Raw genomic sequence first — 21,417 nt, 5'->3', positions numbered from 1 at the left:
TATATCTGACAAGGTTTATCTTGATTATATTTCATATTTCGTCCGGATATCTAATTTTGATGCAAAATTAACAAAATTTATCTTGGGTATCACAAGGAAGTTTAACACTCTCAAACAGTCGATTAGAGTTCTAGGAAATGTTGACAAACTCGGGGTTTTAGAGGATGAACTTATATCGATTTCGTCCTTTTGACTTAATAGTTTACTGTAAGCAGGTTTTCCAAAATGATTAATTCCATTTCGAGATAGAATATATGGCGTTCTTTAAAGTTAATAAAATGAAAAAGCCAAGTGATCCAAAATGAATTATCCACTAATTCAGATTTACACACGCGTTTGTGTGAGCTATGCTATTTCAGATTTATTTCGACCAAGATTTATTTTAATATGTTATATACGATTAGAGCTCTGGAGGAGGGGGTTGGGGTTGGGAGGGGGGATGAACGCAATGACGCAACGATTTCGCCTACTTGACTTGAGGGTTTTCTGTAAGCAGGTTTTTCCAAATAATTTCAAATCCCATTATGAGATAGAAAATATCATGGCATTCTTTGAAGTTATTAAAACAAAAAAATCCAAAAACCAAAATAGATTTTATAAAACACCATATCCACTCACTCGGATTTACACATTCGTTTGTGTGATCTATGCTTTTCAGATTCATTTCGACCTAAATTTAATGTAATATGTTTTATGAATAGCCTTGGATGCTTGACGTAAAACATTTTTATTAAAGCATCAATTTTGTCTTTGAAAATAAAAGCAAAACGTATTATAATTGTTTCAAAAAGTTTCGATGAGTGTCTGTGAGTATCAGTGATTGTCGTATCATTTAGTTGTCATACTTATGAGTTGTCCATTTGATGACTTGTGTCATTTAGTTGTCATACCTATGGGTTGTCCATTCGGTGTCTTGTTGTATCATTTAGTTGTTAACGTATGAGTTGTCCATTCCAATACTTGTTGTACATATGAGTTTCATGCATTACTTATGTTTAAATGATTTGTATTGGACCAATTTTAAATATGTTTAGACAATTATCCCCCGAAATAAAGAAAATCATTAATCCACAACAAAATTTTACAGTTACATGTATAATTAAAATAATTGGAAATCATAATTCAAAATAATATTATAGTTTACTAAAAATATCAATAAAGATCTCTTATATTAATAAGTTCGTACCACCATTTACAGCTAGATTGATTAATGTCCTACACAACTACTGTGTTTGAGTTCAGGTAGGAAATGCAAATGATGATAGTCATTCATCTATAAATTGTGCAAAAGTGTTGCGGGAGTGGACCACTCCTTCACTTCTGCATTTACAACTTTTTGGAAGCTTATGTCTGATTGACCCATGGCCTCTTGTCTATATTTTTAAAATCAATTTTTCATTTATATTTATAAGAACCCTATAACCTACTTTTTACGGACCAATTAGGGTTAAATTTTGTAAAATATTTGTCCAGTAACCGTATTTTGTATTTTCTTTATTGTTGTAACATTGACTTTATTGATACCTTTTTGGGGAGTTAATTTTAATCAACTCTCCTATGCAGTTACTCAGACAAACCGAAAGTGAAACAGTGCTTGGACCTCAGCACAAATCATTGCTGCTGACAAGACTCAGTTCTTGAAAATAATTGATGAATTCGATGTAATGTATGCTAAAGCATTGTTTTTCAAGGAAACTTATTTATAGATACCTTGAAAATAGTCAGATTTTAAATGGTACGAACAATTTAAATATTTTTTGTAGTCGTATGTATTCCTACGCCAGAGTTCAATATAGTCTTGTTCAACTCGACGCTCGGCTATCTCTGTAAATCGTTTTCGGAGATTTACGGTGTCAGCCGAGCGTTTGGTTGAACGAGGCTAGAGTTCAATATTGCTTGGATCCATACAATTTTCCAGATTTGTCAGATAACATCTTCGCTATCCAAGGGTTTTCGGTCCACTTTGCTCCCCATAAACCCTTGGCGGATTTCATTGCCAAAACTCGGTGATGTGGTGGCGCTATCTAGCGAGCAACTTGAGTTGCGCCCCTTGCATATTTACATTTTAATCGAATGAAACAACGGGTTATATACACACTACGGCATTAATACAACTTGAAAACATGTTGACTACCGAATATCGGAACATAATTAACGATGCTATTAAATACGACATAAGTTATATACTAGGGAAAGCATGGAATGTTTTATTCATAGTGTTTTGTAAGGACCTGTACCAGGAGTGAAAAAGTCGCCGATTTATATGAAAGCTTTCATGTCATAAAACCAGGTATCGTTGTCGTAAATATTGTGAACCAAAGAAATTAAATAAAATAAATCTCATTGAACATTTAAAAGCAATAACCATAAGCAGGAACGTATATACTAACGGGATGGGCAGCTTCTACACTCGGCATGTTTACTTCCCATGCTATCACGCGAGCCTTGACGAGTTTGTAGAACTATGTTCAATCCCAGTAAAATATATAGTTTTTTTAAGCGACCTGGTTAGACCATCGTTGGCGAGGCACTGTACTCGAGAACTTGTGTCTCAATTTGTTAAAAGCACCGAATGATTTACCAAAGATCACACATGTGTTTTCTTTTAAAGTTTATATTTACAAGCACTGCGATTGGATCAGCTACTCGCAGCTGCAGCCAATCATAAAACGGAGCTCGTCACCGAGTCTTGGCAATGAAATCCGCCAATGGTTTATGGGGAGCAAAGTGGACCGAAAACCCTTGGCTAGCGAAGATGGTCAGATAATGGCTATTTTTTATTTGACAAAGGCGAAAATGGTGATCCTTATAGTATTATTAAACTATTCAGACATATTTAAGTAGTAAAAAAAATATATAACATCACATATTAAGCGTAATTAATATAAAATACATGGTTACTGTCTTGAACTAATTGAATTAAGCTATATTTAGGCGGGTTAAGAAAACGTGACAGAGGGTTAAGCTTGCTGAACCCTCTTCACGTTTTCGACCCGAGCCCAGATATCGCTCATACTTCGAGACATTTATGTTTATTCCACAATATAATATCAATTTTACGCATCAAACGAGCTAATTTCAACAAATTTTCATGAATAACTGTAGTTGAAACTATCACGCCATGGCGTCAACCAAGCAAAATGATGACGTCACAATAGAAATAAAACGCTGCGCGAAAGCGTGCGTACTCGATCAGTACTCGGCCTCGTTAAATTCTAAAGAAAGTCTGCGGGAGGACTTGGTGAGCATCGAGCCTATTTAAGAAAATATTTTATGTTTGCTATGAATATAACCTAACACGATGTGTTTTTATCAATTTTAAATTGACATTTGAAATTAGGTTTCTTCGAATTAGATTTCGCCTGCAGAGTTTTTGAAGCACGTGCTAAAGCTCTTCGGTAAAAACAAGCAACCAAATAGAGTATGAATAATTGGGTTTTCCCCTGGGTTGTTTTAAGGGTAGTTTTCGTCCGGGTTGATATAAGTGTTCAAAAGATGTGTTCGACTGATATATTTTAAAAAGTTGTTTTTTCCTGTTTCAACGAAATGTTTATCACGAGAAGTATCGAAATAGTAACACTTATCAGGAATCTGATCGACCAGACCTAGAAGTGAAATGTTGTACATGCTTTATTCATCGAACCAAAGACGCGTATTCATAACTTCTATGAGCCTACTTTTTCTGAAATATTTATTAAAACCTGTTTATTCTTTTTTTTTTAACCTACTTTAACTTTGTCTATTGCCTGTATGTGTAGATGATTCTGTAGTTCTCTTTGAATCTGGAGTCACATCACGTGACCTCTAACAAGACTGACGTGTGTGTGCACGTCTTGTTATTGACACGGAAGTGAATTTTTTTTCTACGTTTTTGTGATGCACGGAAGCCTCTACTTGACATGCGGCGTTTCCTGACTATCTTTGCGCGGTCTTAAACATTTTTTTTTTGTCCAATTTGTTCATTGTAATTGATTATTGACACCCACGTGACCATTTTGTGTGCCAAAACAGTCACTGTACAGTATCACATGTATCCATTATTATAATATGTTTTACGGTGCTACCGTTCTGGCGAGCGCAGCAAGAATTACACATACTGTACCTTGCATCATTGTCAATTTATAGTTTTATTTAGGTATCAACGAACGTCAAAGAATTTTTGAGAGAGTATTGCTCTACAATAAGTATGCCAAAGGTACTAATCTTAATGGTTATGATACATACAGCGCAACCCAGAGAGAGAGAGAGAGAGAGAGAGAGAGAGAGAGAGAGAGAGAGAGAGAGAGAGAGAGAGAGAGAGAGAGAGAGAGACCGCGGTACCTGTTTGTAGGTGTGTAATTTCCCACTTTAAGATTTATGGTCTGACTATATGCAGTATCTACGTAATTTTTTTACCTGTTTATTTTTTCATTTCATTCCTTTTTATTTAGTTCAAAATGTCCTATTGTTTATTTCCTCCCTATTCATATACTTACCTGCCTAACGTTACTGTACATGCATGCACAATTATTTAGTTTAAAAATGGATCGATATGACAGTATAGTATGGCTCTTGCTAGTATATATATATATAAAATCTCTATATTATATATTAAAAACCACTGGCGTCGGAAGCAAATTGAAAGGGGGGGGGGGCTAGACTGATCCTCAGAAATACTGAGAGAAAAAATCTAATTCCCCAAATCATGAAAATCCTAATCCGTGGGGGGGGGGGGGGATTTTTTTCCAAAAATAGTATGCCTTTGACTCCAACTTCTCCATCTTTCAAACGTACATTACGGAATAGTTATATTTCCTGCGAAAAAAAAATGGGGGGGGGGGAGGGGGAGCTGAACCCTCTATTCTGCTATGTGCAAAATGGTTAGGTCTAACTTAGCAAAAAAGGGGCCCCCTAGCCCCCCACCCGGTTCCGACGCCTATGAAAAAAGATTAAAAACAAATCATATGTCAATGAGGCAGGTATCGCAGACTTTACTGAAATAGCCAGTACACTCATTACAGATGTTTGATCCACCTCTAAATTTATCGCGGGAAATATAGCGCGAGTGCACTGTGACGTCATCCATGACTTTGTTCGTCTCGACTCAATACGAAGGTATGGAAGCATGTAACAAATCTTTTGAGTCTCGCCAAAGCATATGCTGTACTTAAAACGTGTCTTCAAACTTTAAGTCACCGTAAATTACGAGTTAAAAGTCGGCCATTTTTGGCATAGCACCACGGGTGAAAACATTAGAGAGCATTATGGGACGTAGACAAAAAACTGTAGATTTCGCTCGTTCTTTTTCCCGCACACACTGGTTCTTAGAGCTCGCTTCGCTAGCCGCTATAAATTAGGTATAAGTTAATTCCAGAGTCGGATCCAGGATTTGACGTTAAAGGCGCAAGTTATACTCAGGGGATCTGGGGGCGTCTAAGCGGCCCAAGTGGGTCCAGAGCCTTGGTGTGGGTCAGGGGCAAATCCCCTGAAGCTCCCGGATTCTTGAGATTTTGTATGTGAAATTAAATTAAATCATACAAAGATAACCAGGCCAGCTTGTATTATAATAAACATGAAAGATTCGTTTAAACACTAGCTCGTTTATTAAAGTAGTCCGAGTATCACACTACGTCATAATACGGATTTTACAATATTGGTTCGACTTTTACAAAACGTTTTTGATACCCGGTATTGATTTTGCCCTACATCGCTGTTGTAAACAATGTCAATAATAAGCAATTAGAACGGTAATATATGTATTCTAAGAGAGATAGAAATTATTAATGTTGAGAAACTCGATTCTGTTAAAGTAAAATGAAAAACGAAGTTTCTGATTAACCAGGATCTCAGGTATGCTTATATCTTCTTTGTTTTGCCCCCCCCCCCCAATTTTTCTTTTTCTTTTCCTAAAACGGTTTAAATTTAGAGACAGAAGCTATTTCGAATTTAATCAATCGTCAATTAATTAATGTTCAAATGATATCTAACATTGTTGACAGATCTAGGCAGAAAACAAGCAAAATGTGATTTTTACGGATTTTTTCGTCAGGGTCTACTTGGTTTAGAGCTTATAGCGTGAAAAGTAATCCGTCAACATATAATTTATTTTACCAAATCTTTTTTCTAAGATGTCAATCTATAGAATAAACACCATGAATTTAAGTTTGAGTCCATAAAATAGTAAAAAATTACCAAACGCGATACTAGCATTGCATTTTCTGTATTCTATTTTGATACATCAGGTCCATAAAGCGTATTTACTTACAAAAATTTGCGCAAAATTATTGATGAGATATGGCTTAGATAAATATTTATACTCTATTTTGTATGTTCAGTTCTAATTTTCCCAAAATTGGTAATTATTTTTAGGAAAAACGGACGTCTGGCAAATTTCATAATTGTCAATAATTTTCGCAAGGGGGTACACCCGTCTGAGAGGTGATAGCAAACAAACTAGCATGTAAACATACATATTTTCTTTTGTATATGTATTGCTAGAATGTATATCTATCATTTAAAGCTAAGCTTTTAATGCTTGAGCCCATTTAGTGCCGAGTATAGGACTACCTTAACCATATACTCAAAGGCAGTTGAATAGTCACATTTAATCCCAAGAGTAGCGTGACTAAAATGAGTGTTCAATTCCGTCACTGAAATCATATACTAGTTATGATAAAAAGTGGATATACATGTATATCAAGAATGACAGAGTCAGGATACACAATCTTTCACCCTATATTATTGCGTACTCCATCTCGTATTTTTGTGTTCACTGCTTATGCTTATGTCATATGTTACAATGGATTTCACAAAGTGTGAAATTTCGCAGGCATTTCTGGTAAAACATAAACAACGAAATTCATTATATAAAAGATAGTAAAACTCAATAGAATTTAAATTTTATAACCCACTTTTTTCTTATTTCTTTCAGGAATTCAAACACGTGAACTGCAATGAATGAGATATTCATATTACATGTAAGCATACTGTCCAGAATTTGACATAACAAAACTGTTATGTACTTTTGATTCTCAATAATCGAACTTTTCTTGCGCAAATTATTACTTTTTTATTTATCTAAATATTTGTAAAGGACAATACATTACAGGGTCTCTTAGAGAATAATACAATTGTATTCGATCCATCTTTCAAATTTTTATTTATATCGATAACATTCACAAATTAATACATTCGCTTACAGCCAGCAGTTCAGTTTTTGGAACTCGAAACGAATTCAGCTGTTTAGAAAAAAAAAACGTAAAATGTTAAAACCAACGAAACTAAAGTGTATGTTTATCAATCGCAATTTCTCAGGTCTTTTAAAAAAAATATGTGTCAATTTTTGCTTGTCAGAAACGCCTTTTTTCAAACGAAAAGGTTGATAGTCGGTTGCTTTGGTGATTAATTTTTTTTCTGCTGGAGTTATCTATCTTAGAGTGGTGGCTATATGTGTCTTGTCAAACTGTCAGGGCTTCATATGACATTAGCACTTGTATTGTTTAACTACTCTAGTTTTTTTCTGAATTTTTAATCGGTTCTTAGGGGGTAGGGTGGGTTTTTTTTTGGGGGGGGGGTGGGGGGGGGTAGTCGTTTTGTTTTGTTTAATAGTTTGTTTAATGGTTTTATATTTTTATTTTACTTCTTTTTTTTTTTATCAAATAACGCTAACATTTTCTAGACTAAACGTGTTCCCATGCCAGAAAAAACAAATATCAGGTTTTCGAAAATACGCCCTTTCCTTATACTTAGTCTAGTGGATGGATATTGACTATAAAGAAACAGACACTATAAGAAGATTTGTGACAGAAAAATCTACATTCCACACTGGTCCATTCATAACATTATGGAATAAGTGTAATACTCGCACATTTTCTCTTTCTAGATAATTCAAAATGTCTGTAAACTAGATATCTTAAAGGTATTTGTGGCGTGTTCTTTTTTTTTTTTTTACATGAGTTTGAGTAAAAATAAACATTATGCTTCTTATAATTAGACGTTTCACAAATTCTTGGCCCATAAAACATGTTCTGTCTTTAGTTATTTGTCTCTAAACTTTGCTACACGTCTGATAAATATATTGTGGTCCGCCATTCATTTATTACTGCGCATGAGTGCAGGAAAACCTAGCATTGAAAACATGATGGAAGAACAGTTCTTTTATAAATTAAAATCAGGTTTTTCATGTCTTAATTATAATTCTTAATTCAGGTGATACTCGAAGCATTATCATTCCGATATTCAGTAATGTAAAACTATATTAATTATTAATTATGTGTAATAATCAAAGTACTCAAAGTACTGGAAACTACTAAGCCAGCCTCAATGCTACTTTTTTTCCAAATCATTGTTAATTGTTAATATTTTTAAATCATAATTATACAGAAAGAAAAAAAAACCAGTTTCATGAAAATGCATCATATACATGAGATCCTGACCACACCATTTCAATCAATGTGAAGAGAGAAGTTTGTAATGTATATTAACTGATTAGTCAGCCCACGTTTATGAAATTCGAAGTTATGAAACTGACTGTCCCTGGGTTCCGGAGTCCACATAAATACATTCCTCGAATTTGAGAGGATGTGTGGTTTAAAATTCAGAAACCTTTGCAATTTTAAAAGTCTAATTATAAATAATTAAAGTTGGTGTGCAGTTATACATTGTAACGCTGCACGCCTGTCTCCTACCCTACAGTTATAAAAGTAAAGCGTGCAAACTCAATGTACACCCGCAAATATTATCGTTCTGGATATTATATATCTTGAATTTTTATAGGTTGTATATTCACTTTTGATCTAAAATAAATATTCCGCTGGCTGACTTTATTTCCTTTTTTTAAATGCTAACCTTGTTGATGATATATACAGTGTACGGCAAGTTTTGAATACACTTGCTCAGTGAGTGAAAACAAGAATAACCGTACCTTTTCAGTAAAACTAGTTTTATATCGAAGTGTTTCATAGTTTTAAAAAAAGCCTTACCAATGAAGCTATTGATTATTCTCTCAGAAATCCTTAAATTTACAATTTAATTATTATAGGTTACCAAGGCATATTTCATGCAACCATAAGCACAAATGGTAGTCATGTGAAAAAACAGGTATATACCGAATTCGCTAAAATAATTATTACAAATTCGTTAAATAGATACAACGTATTACGAATATAAAGAAGTAAATTCACTGGTACCTAGGACTATCACCGAGTTTTTACCTGTTTTGTCCTTTTACAAAACTATCACAATCATTACCGTTGATTCACGTTTCCTTGCCCTAATTAATCTTTGTGCTAAAAAAAGATGGAAAGGAAACTAAGCAACACAAAGACACAGGTTCGAAAGGTAATTATTTGCGTTTCAGTTTCTCCTGAATTTGAAATAATAAGTGCATTTCCGCCTCCCCCCCCCCCCCTCGAAAAAAAATGACAAGACATCCATTTTAACGAGGGCTATCGCTTATATTTCAAAAACAAACCGAGGTAATTCTTAATTCAAATCTTTACAATCCATGTTGAAATGCTTTATAAAGGACCAAAAACAGCTAAGAATGCTTTATAAAGGATCAGAACAGCTGAGTGTGCTTTATACAGGATCATATTAGCTGCGATTGCTGTATTAGGAATCAAAGAATCAAAACAGCTGATAATGTTTTATAAGGGATCATGACATCTGAGAATATTGATTAAGGATCAGAACAGTTAAGTGTGTTGTATACAAGGTAAGAACAGCTCAGAATTTTTTATACAGAATCAAAACATCCTAGCATGTTGATTAGAGGATCAGATCAGTATCAATATTCCCGTCCAGTTCCAAAAGCCTCCTATCTATTATGTCCCAGTCAATCTCAATTTGTCCTGGATTATCCTGCAATAAAAACCAGATGTAGAAATAACTTCAAATAAGTCACACAAATAAAACCATAAAAGCAAACAACGGCCACCTCAAACCTAAATTATCCAACACAAAACCGTTCTTAGATGGAATCTTAACTATTTCTTTTTCACCGTTTACATCAATACAAAATGACCCTATAGAATTAGCTAACAACTTTGGCCACCATATAGGTAAGGGTTCCATTATAGGAACTATTATCGTACACATGACCTTTTGCTGCTCGAGTAAACAAATAATAGGAAAGATCAATCCAAAGGGAGAAAAAACATAGGGGTTGATTTCCTTTCTAATATCTTGACAAAAGACATTAATACCTGCTGAAAGAGGAGTTGCACAAGGTGTAAAATGTTAATATGCAGGGGTTTTGAATAGAAGTTCTGGCAATTTACAACGTTGTCTTCTAGTACAAATAATTTACAATTTCCATAAAACATGATTTATCTATATAAAGAGAAAGGTAAAGAAAAATATGAAAACAATTCTATATGTTAATCTGTGAAGATTGGTTATTTCTGCACAACAGTGACAATCCTAAATTAAGTACATTTACACATAGTCTTGATTACAATTACCATAAAATATGCAAGTCTTTAGTACCTTAATTGTGTATTTGAATTGTTTGTTAAATAAAAACAAATGTATATGCATGTTTATCTGCGAGCATTGGTTATTTACTTCTACACAGCAGTGAAAATTGTACCATAATTGTCTATTTGATATTATTCGTTAGATTTCTTGCATTTCAAAATAGTTTGCAAATATGATATACAACTTCTTTCTTTCCAAATGTGTAACAGTGATTACATAGTTATGATTATAAGTAATTCATTCCCATCTACAATTAAACAAAAATTAATAGTAGTTGAACTTTAATGGTGTCTGTAAAGTAGTTCTTATCATAAAATACATGTACATCCCCAACCTCTATTAAAACATTACTTCAATAGTGGTTGTATTTCAATAGTGGTTGCAAAGTGATTTTTCTAATGAAATACGTCCCCAACCACTATTGAAATAATTTATTTCAATAGTGGTTTTATTTCAATAGTGGTTGCAAGGTGATTTTTCTAATGAAATACATTCCCAACTACTATTGAAATAATTTATTTCAATAGTGGTTTTATTTCAATAGTGGTTGCAACAATGCTGCATATTTTTGAAAATCTAGCTAATTACAATAATCGCTTAGGAAAGAAATTCAATGTCTAATGATAGCTACCGTATTACTTAATGTAATTGAAAATGTGTGTTTGCTAATTCTTGTCAAAATAATTTCGTTCATCATTCAATATATTTATAACAGCTACCAAGTAGACCTTTATTTAATGTTAAGAAAGATATATATAGTTCCTTTCAGTCGCAAAACGGATTCAAAATAATGCCTTTTAATATTTTTGAAAGAAAGTCTCCTATATGAGAAACAGAATAAAGTGAGGATCAGCATGGCAAATCGAAAAAATTCTCTCTGCATTCTATTTTCACACATCGGTATACTTCACTCTTTTTTTTTAAACCAAAAGTGTTTATTTATTTGCTAATAAAATGGTGCTCAGTATGACAAATGGATGAGTTCCGTCCGCTTTTTTATGTTTACACGCCGACAGATCACTTTCAATATAACCAATGGCAGTGCTACATGTACTACCACAAATGCAATTGCACTGCACCAAAAAAAAAAAAAACCAACATCATAGCAGTGCCCTTATTTCGCAACAATGTTCTATTTTAGTGTATTTAAAAAAATTTGAAGGTAAACAGTTTTGTAATTTTCTATTCAAATGTACCTTAAAAAGCTTGAAAAAAAGAGAATTTAAACCTATCCAATACTCGTGATCAGCATATCCAAATCCGTTCTTGTATTCCGTCCAGTTGCGGTAAAAGTCCACCAAACCATTTACTCTCCGCTGAATCACCTGTTCCGAATTACGACAACACAATACAAACATATATTTTTCAAAAGCACCAATCAAAAAAAATTTATTGCATAAACAATGACTGCATTATTGAACTGACTTAAAATGAATTAATCTTTGGAAAAAGCTATTTCTTTTATCAAAGAGACACACATGTAACTCAGAGAGAGAGAGAGAGAGAGAGAGAGAGAGAGAGAGAGAGAGAGAGAGAGAGAGAGAGAGAGAGAGAGAGAGAGAGAGAGAGAGAGACCTTACCGTCCACCCTCCGTTGTCAGTGGTCATATCGCAGAACACGGCCTATGATCTATTTGACGAAGCTGTAACATTATACACGCCGTTCCTCCATCTGGTGTTTGGATATTTCTCCAAAATGCCCGCGCAATAAGAACCGTTTATGTAATGTACCTTTGAAAGAAATTGGCTTATCCTTTCCACATTTCTAAGCATATCAATAGCTTCTCCTGAAGAAAGTTGTTCGACCACATACAAGCTAGCATTTCTTATATCGTCAAGGAACGTTCTCGGTTTTCATCAAATTATTGGGTTCACTATTGTTCAACAGAGTATCAACTCTGGTCGAAAGAGACACCATTTCCTGCCTCAAGAGTCTCTGCTCGGTATGAATAGTAGAGAGACTTTCGTTGCCCTGTGTCGCTATTATATTGTTGATCTTTTCCTCGATATTTTCGACTTTCTCGAGTTGTTTTGTCACAATCGTTTCAATACCTTGACTAAATTGCTGTAGCTCGGTTCTTATGAAGTGTAACGCGAAGTCTGCAGATCTCTGCCTGTCTCCCATTTCATCAAACAACGCCTGCCCATTTATTGATACAAGCAATAAAGTCAATATCAGAATTCCAAGAAATCACCCCATCACCGGTTTGTTAGAATTGGTCAGATCTGCTTCAAATATTATTCCTATCTATATGAAGTCTTTAATACTGGTTGGTGTATGGAATTCCAGTCGTAAAATCCTATTTCGTCAAAACTGAAAAAAAAGTGTTGCACATTGTTTGAGTTAAGCTGTTCTAGAATGTCACAAGCAATTGTTTCTGTGATTAAGCTTAAGTTTACCTCTGTAAATGACAAATAAATATTGCCCAAAATATCGTAAATCAAAAAAACCTAATGCATTTTATTATCAAATCAGTTTGCAATTTAATTGAACCCTTACTCAAATGATTATGAAATGCTGTTCAAGAGTGTTGATTAAGGATTTTTTTGAGACTATTATTTAAATTTGTCACAAGATCGAATTTTGAATGCAGTTTAAAAGGAAATAGCTCGTAACGATATTTAATAACAAAAACTTCGTGTACTTCAATTTATTACATTCCCACTTTATTACATTCTCTATTTATTAGATACTCTATTCATTATATACCTAGCCCGATCTTTTGTTTATGAAAAGACATAGTTACATTATAAATGGTAATAAATTAGAACGGACATACATAATCTCTTTGTTATCTAAACATTGAATGAAATTTGGTCTTCGACGAAGATAATGGACAATGAATAAGGATGACGCAGTTAGAGAATTTGCGTGATTGAATTTTTTTCTTTTCATTCTTAAACATATAAACATTCAGATATCTTGTACAACATATATTATTTTCAGGGCTACTTTCTTCGTTGCAAGGTAAATACTTTTATATGACTTACCCCCTTTTCAGGCATTCTGATTCCTATTAACATTTTGACACGTTTAGTTTTCTGATAAATTATCAAATTTATAGAATAAATTTGCAAAAAATATTTGCAAATTAGAAATAGATTTAAAGCTCAAAATAATAAAGTATCGGCCATCCAACTGAAGTAATGCAATAGGAATTGCCCTGTACACTAAATCTGGAATTATGACTTATTCTGACAGTTTCTTTTCTCAAATACTAAAAAGGTAATATATTCTTCGACTTTATTCATTCTTTATAATTTGAAAGAGAATTATATATATATATATATATATATATATATATATATATATATATATATATATATATATATATATATATATATATATATATATATATATATATATATATATATCGACCACTTATAATTTTACATATACATTACCAAAACTAAAGATAATCATAAATTATGGTCTTTTAATTAGAAAATAAAATAAAAGAGGACACGTTAATGATTTTTCCTTTCATTTTTCAATTAAAAAAATTAATGTAGAGCCATTTTAAGGGAGTGGTAGGGGAGTTAGGGTAGCTCGTAAACAACGAAAGATACTCGCTTTTAAATTCTAATATTTTGACTATACAATCATCATACAAAGGATTTAAAAGTATTTCAATTTAGCAAAAACAAACCCAACAAGATTAATTCAAATTTTTATTTTAGGAATGAATTCAATATTAATTTGTTTTATACGATATAAAATGGTTTGGGGCAGTTTACGCTTTATAAACCGCGAAGCGGTTTATAAAAAAAAAGTGTAAACTGTTTCAACCATTTCATATCGTGTAAAACTAATAACTATTGAATTCGTTGCTTATAATTTAATTTTTTCACTCTTCATTGTAGATAAAAACGATCATTTTACCTTTAAAATGACGTAAATTTTGTACAAAATTCAAACGTAACGTCAGGCGTATTGATACGTTTTTGACGTTAGTCTTACTATGACGTAGGCAACATTCTTTATACGATATAACATAATTTTTTTAGCCAATCACAAAGCGCGTTACAACAAGAAATAAATTATATATGTATGATTATGAATCAAGATAATTTTTGGAAGACGTCAGAACACACTTATAAAAGAAAGGACATTGACAAATAAAATTAATATCATTTAATATTTATTTGTTTGATGAAATATCGGCGCTTCTGATTGGCCGAAAAATTTCTTTGATACTTGCATCAATAAAATTTTAGCCGGATCTTCTTTTCTCATATGTTCTGATTTAACACTATTTATAGAGCGGGGGTTTCCAAAAGAAACACTGTCAACAAAGTGTAAAGTTGTGTCTGTTTAATTATCAGCAAACAAAATACAACTTAAAAAATATAAAAAATTAAAACTATAACCTTCAAATATATTCAATAGACATTATTTAATTCACTAAATAGTAAATTAAGCGTCTTCTAACGATTTCGTCTGCTTGAGATCAATCAACATTTACTGTGAAGCTGGCTGTTCATTTTCCAGGAATAGTTTTAACGAACATATAGGCCTATACACTTTCACGGTAACACTCTGTTCAAATTTGGTAACGATGAGTTTTAAATTTACATACGTACATAGTCAACAGAATAAGCATCGTAAAGCAAAGCTATTGTGAGAGTAGTGCATCAACTCCTTCAGCGCATTCCAAGCGGCAGGTATCCATTTAAGTGCATCACTGACTATCTATTTACCTAACGTTTACAAAAGTCGCTTATACATACTCTTTTTTGTCGACATATAAACTATTTTCGTCCACGATCGCCTCTTCTGGCATGGTTATTCCCAGATGCATATTCCAGCTATCTCACATGAAAACCAGCTTTGACGAACCTTTCTGCAAATTGAACAACATCACAAGCTTTCGCATGTATTTTCCTTTCGTTTTCAATTCAGCCGATTCAGATTTAAACTCACTGTTTGAGTTTAATCCATTAAATTCAGCTCAATAGTTCTGCATCAGGTGAAGGCGCATCCATTTTGAATATTGTTGCTGTTGTTGTTTTGTATTCACACGCGCCGCATCGTTTACATTATTTACATTTTTGATCAATGACACTTCACATTTTATGATTTGAAAATGTTTTATTAAATGATAAGAAATGAAGATAATAATTTTTCTATTGATCGACGTATCAAAGAAAAAATTGACCGGAAAACTTCGGGATCATGGAATTAAGTACTTATTTTGTAATCTCGGAGACATAAACCAGTGTCTGGATCAAACCAGTGAACTTCTATAGTTGCGACCAAATGTGACAACTGCGGTCTTAATAAAGTAAATATATATATATATATATATATATATATATATATATATATATATATATATATATATATATATATATATATATATATATATATATCTTAGTGAATTATAGATTTATCGAGATTTAAAACTTTTTCGGAATATATTTTTGATTTAAAATATTTAATTTTTCAACAATATAAGACTATATACCAAGCTTGGAATGTCTTACAGCCATCGTTGGATATATTTAAAAACAAAACCAAATTAACTCTAGACAGTGAAGTTACCTACCTCTTATTTGTTTTTTTAAACATCAGTGTGCTAAATCAATCCGATCGTCGTGAAAAAACCAACAGGAATATTTTGATTTAAGTTACAATTTTTTGCATAAAAATCTATTGAAAAGTTATGATTCCTGGTCTCTTTAAATCAATTAGAAGTGACATAAACGTACGGGAAACTGTTCTCTTTTTTCTTGAGATGCGTGCTTCCTTTTTATTGGGGTCTTCTTCCTTATTTGTGTGTTGTTTTCATTGACTGTACTCTCTATATTTTTATATTGAATTCTAATGTATTTAGTTATGTTGGGTATATAAATAAAAACTTTTTTATTGCTGTCATATATCAATATACTGAAACCATAACGATCATAGGCTAGCATGATTATTAAATGATTGACATGATGACTGTAGTTGTTGATTATCATGATAATTGTAAGTAATCCTGTTGATTGTAGGTTCCATTAATGAAATCCGCAAGACACATTTTTGTAACAATATTGTCTACCCAAATAAACACAATTACTTAAGATTTGAATCTTTGTGTTATATTTTAGGTGAAAGTATAATTTTACAAACTATATTGGAGGCTTTTTGCTAATTATGACTTCGGTAAAGGGGAAGTTCATAAGAGCAAGATGTTCTACAAATCACCGCTAGACGTCAAACATGGCATGTCACGGTATCTGACCAAAGCCGTCATCAACAACGTAAGGAGAGATGAAGTTTATGTCTGACGATATGTGTCGTGTGTCAAAATTAGTCATAGATCCTAACATCGTCTATATGTCTGTCTGACGATGGGTGTAGTATTTCTGATTGGCCACACCTGTACGTCTAGTGTATTCTGATTGGTCGTTGGTCCTTACATTGTCTGTTTGACTACCTTATGTTGAGTCAGACATAAGAGAAATCTTTTATCAAAACTGTGTTATGCTAAAACATTTTTGACCGTTTATGATGTCAAATGTGCTTTATAAATCATTTTGTATTCACTTAATAAAATGACTTGAATTCATAATTTTTTTAATGCTTGGGTGTTTTTGTAATATAAGGTTTTTTAGCTATAGTATATATTACTGTAAACCAATTTTTATTTGCGACGGCTTTATTTTGCGATTAACTGTCGATAAACTGGTTCGCTACTAATGTTCGTGATCAAGCCTTATCCAGACCTGTATTGTTATAAAAACTATAGACAAAGGATTGGTTCGTGGCGAGAAATATTTGCGACGACAAGGCTCTCGCTAACCCCGGGGAAAATTCTTGCACGCGAATAAAAGTTGGCTAACAGTATTTAAAATAAAGGATTTCTGTTTCCAAATACATGTGTAGCAACTTGTTATTAAAGTATCATTTTTAACAGACATTTGCTTGAAACGGATTGGCTTTGTGAATGGAAAGTTTGTTGACGACACAATAGGTCAGCCTTTAACAACTTACCAATCAAAAGGATAAAAAACAGCTGAAAATGCTAATAAATGATAATGCCAACTGCGAATGCTGTATGAAGGATCAGAAATGCTGACAATGCTGTAGAATAGGTACTGATACCCAACTGATGCAGAGGGTATGCTTTTGAAGAACAGGTATTCATAAAAATGATTTAAATCTATACATGTATATAAATAGTACTTCTATAATTCATGCCATATCTTTTAGTATTCTATAACAACACATTTTGTCTTATTACACATTTATCTTTGCAATTGCACATGATACACCAAAACTTATTTTACTAAACTTAGCAAATGCATCCTTATCTAGGGGAATTTAGTTTTTGAAAATAATTGCCTAAGACCTTTATCAAAATTAAGAAGCTCGTAAAAACTATGCAAATAAAAGGACCCATCAGGTAGGGGTAACGACAGAAGCTTATATTTACAGAAATATTCCGCGAAAACAACAGGTTTATCCAAAAATTCATAAGAAACCATCAGTTTAGAACGATACTAAATGACCGTCAACATCCCATAGATAAGTATGCAGAGTATGCAAAATCGCAACTTGACGACGCAAACCGATCGATAAAAAGTTTTGTACAAGACTGTACATATTTCTTCAGAAAACTATTAACCGTAAATCAACCATTATCAAATTCCTCAATATCATTTTACATGGACGTCAACGCGCTGTTTCCCAGTGTATCCCGACAAGAAGATCGGGATGTAGCTGAAAAAGTTTTAAATCAATAACAAAAGAAAGAACGGGACACAAATAATATTTTAGTATTGATCGATTCTGTCCTGGCCAATAGAAATTTAGTGTTAGCAACAAACTATATAATTATTCAAAAAGAAGCAATTGCTATTGGGCCCAAACTTGACAGAAACTATGCATGCGTATAATTGGGTTCAACTTGGAAACGAATTCTTTTTGAAAATTGTGAGAAACAACCCATTTTTATATAGATATATCGATGACGTGGTTGGAATCTGGTAGGGACAAAACCGTCATTGATATACATGCGAGTATTCAGATTTTACCTACCCTTTAAAAAACTATCAAGAGTTTGTAGATATAAATATTACTTTTGAAGAAGGATTCCTTTCTATATACCTCTAAGGTAAACCCAATGACAAACATTTTATATACATCAACAAAAAATTCAATAATTCTGAATCTACAAATATAATCCATTTCCTTTGGATCGGGTATGCGAGCACGCCAAATATGCTCAACAAATCTGAGATATTACAAACAACAGGAAAAAAAAAAAAAAAACAATTCACGCAAATGTGGATATTCTACCAAAGAAATAGAAAACCAACTTTTAAAGGTAGCCAAAATCAACCTGTCCGATTTAATGTACATCAGAAAGAAAAGACTGCAGCCATGTTCAGTTAGTGTTGAACTATTCGATAAGACTACCAGACATTCATATATATTAAAGAATCTCATAAAATTCTTGAGAATTCCATTCGCCTAAAATTTGCGTTTCAAATACACTTATAATGTCATTCAAGAGAGACAAAAATGATATACTAGTTCATAAGAACCATAATAACTTCTTGTTTAGAAAAGAACATTTAAGTGAGCCGTGCGGTATTTGTTCTTGCAAATTTCAAGACTCTAATGGCATAACATATTATGTCTAAAATCGTATCGACTAAAATAAAGAAATGTTGTATAAGGAATGCTTTCCTCTTAACTTTTTCATCAATTGTTTTAAAAAGTTTTATATCTCTGGTAAAAAAAATCTTATCATTATGTTTTATCTGCTAACAACAGACAACTAAACTCAACCTGGTAGAAATATCATCAACAATTTGTATCCGACAATCGTTTTTTTAATGCATTTAAATATTACCAATGAAAGTGTTTAAACGGATTTAAACATGATAAGGTTAATCATTAGCTCCTACAAAAGCGTTAAAATTTTATGCATTTGCGATTAATAATTACTGAGAAAGGAACCAGGAAGTTACCAGAAAGGTGACCTCTGGGGTGTACAAAAATAAATCCCACCAAATGGCAAGCCTAAACAAAGAGTGTTTTTTAGATTTCAAGCCTTTGCAGTTAATAGTTGCTGAAAAAATGCGACAGAAATGTGTTACGAATGGACGAACATACGGACGGACGGCCAGACCGACAGACAAGGATATACCCTCCTCTTCGGAGCGGGGGTAAAAAAAAAAACATAAAATTTTCGATCCACAATAAAAACTTAAAATGTTCGATCCACAATAAAAGTGCTATTTCTAGATTCATATTGATTTAAGTTTTGATGAAAAGCAACGATAACAAATTTCATGACTTGTGTTTTAAAAAAGTATTTTTTTTTTATTTTCTCGTCAGAAATCGTTTATATTTTATTTGCCCTAGAATGGCCAACGAAATCTTACAAGACTTGGAGTTTATCAACAGTTGATTCAATAATTTCCTATCTAAAAATTGTATCGAAACGTTATTTTGATACATGTTTTAACAGGTTTAAACGAAATAAAGTATATTATAAGCTACATACTTTAAACGAAAACATAGTAAGGAATAACGAGGTAATTAAATGTCCCAAAAACTTTTGATAGAGTAAAAGTGAAACTATTTGTTTTCCTTGTTGGCAATTCCTCAAGCAATCCCTCCATCCAATCAAAATAATTCAAAAAACAATGTTAGAGCAAAAAACTGTTACAAACATGGTAAAGTTTAAACTCAAAATATTTACGACACCCATACTCTTCATTGTTTCAAGTTATGAACTTACTTACATTTAAGGTTAAGATGCACGTTATATTCCTAATCTGCATCCAGAAGCGGGTTGTTACCGTATAGTAATGAATTCCAAGTAAATACCTTTTATACTGACTGACATCAGCATATATAAAATGTGCAATGCCCTTTTGATTAACATATAGATATTTAAAGGTAGGTCAACCATAAAAATTGCCTCTGTATTGCTTGGAGTAATCCAGCGATAAGCTATCCATTCAATGTCGTCAAAATTGTATGGGATAGAGTGAAATGGCTTTTAAATTTCATACGATGGTAAAAATCATGTCCGTGCTTAACTAAAGCAAAGTACCCGACCTAGAACGTATGTTTGATCGTAAAATAGATGCATGTATAATCATTCTGTCTAATCAAGCACGCGTCAATATATACGATGCGCAAGGATTTACCTAATGGCCAGTAATTTGTTAAAACAATAATGCAAAAATAGACCAAAACAGCTCAAAACATATTCAGAGGTTTAAATAAGATTAGGGAACTAATTTAATAAGATCAGATAATCTAAAGCTTTAAGAAAGTCCATCAATCGACTGAGTTAGTGAGATTATTGACTCCATCATATAAAACGATGCAGGGTAGAAAAGCAGGATAACGCCAATTTTATTTCAAAAACAGTTTTAGATTTCATTTAACAAGAAAAATGTATTCGTAATTATTATCAAATTGCTTTAAATAACCTGAACATTCCATACATTGGGCATGTAAAACACGAAAACAATCGAGAGCGTAAAATCAGAAAAAGATGTTATGTATTTCCAAATTCTTGATTTTGTTTACAACATTCTTTGCTTAAAATATAATGCATATCAAGATATTGATATTCAGCTGCTTATGATCTTTTAAACACCCAGTTTAAGGGTTTAATAAAACTATCACCGTCTCATTGCCTCCGTCGAATTTCAAATATAACAATGCGCTACGATCAGCAATTTTATTCTGTTCATTAACTTCCAATGCATGTGACTTTAACATTAATAAAATTAAATGGTATGTAAAAACAAATTTGTTTATGAAAAGAAAGTGAACTGCTATCGATTTTTATGTATTTTATTATTGAGATAATATTTCGAATTTTTGTTTTTTTTTACTTAAGCTATGCATATTATGATTACATTTGTTGCAACATGAAATATTTACTACTATCATATTTCTTATTGATGTTAAGCGTAAGCTATCGGGATAAAAAAAGTAAAT

The 21,417-nt window shown here is 32.5% G+C and overlaps 1 protein-coding gene across 1 annotated transcript; it reads right to left on the bottom strand.

Moving 5' to 3' along the window:
- Positions 1–7,649: 7,649 nt before the first annotated feature.
- LOC105330805 (microfibril-associated glycoprotein 4-like) lies at positions 7,650–20,319 on the bottom strand. The gene is made up of 4 exons (XM_066077950.1): positions 20,202–20,319; positions 12,039–12,771; positions 11,655–11,783; positions 7,650–9,840 (listed from the first exon to the last, which is right to left on the bottom strand). Exons 2-4 carry the CDS (start codon positions 12,063–12,065, stop codon positions 9,748–9,750), a joined length of 249 nt encoding a protein of 82 aa, XP_065934022.1. The 5' UTR covers positions 12,066–12,771; positions 20,202–20,319; the 3' UTR covers positions 7,650–9,747.
- Positions 20,320–21,417: the final 1,098 nt, after the last annotated feature.

The sequence above is a fragment of the Magallana gigas genome, chromosome 3, assembly GCF_963853765.1.
Source record: "Magallana gigas chromosome 3, xbMagGiga1.1, whole genome shotgun sequence".
NCBI lineage: Eukaryota > Metazoa > Mollusca > Bivalvia > Ostreida > Ostreidae > Magallana > Magallana gigas.
Note: the sequence above shows the minus strand (reverse complement) of the source record. Positions and strands in the feature narration are given on the sequence as shown.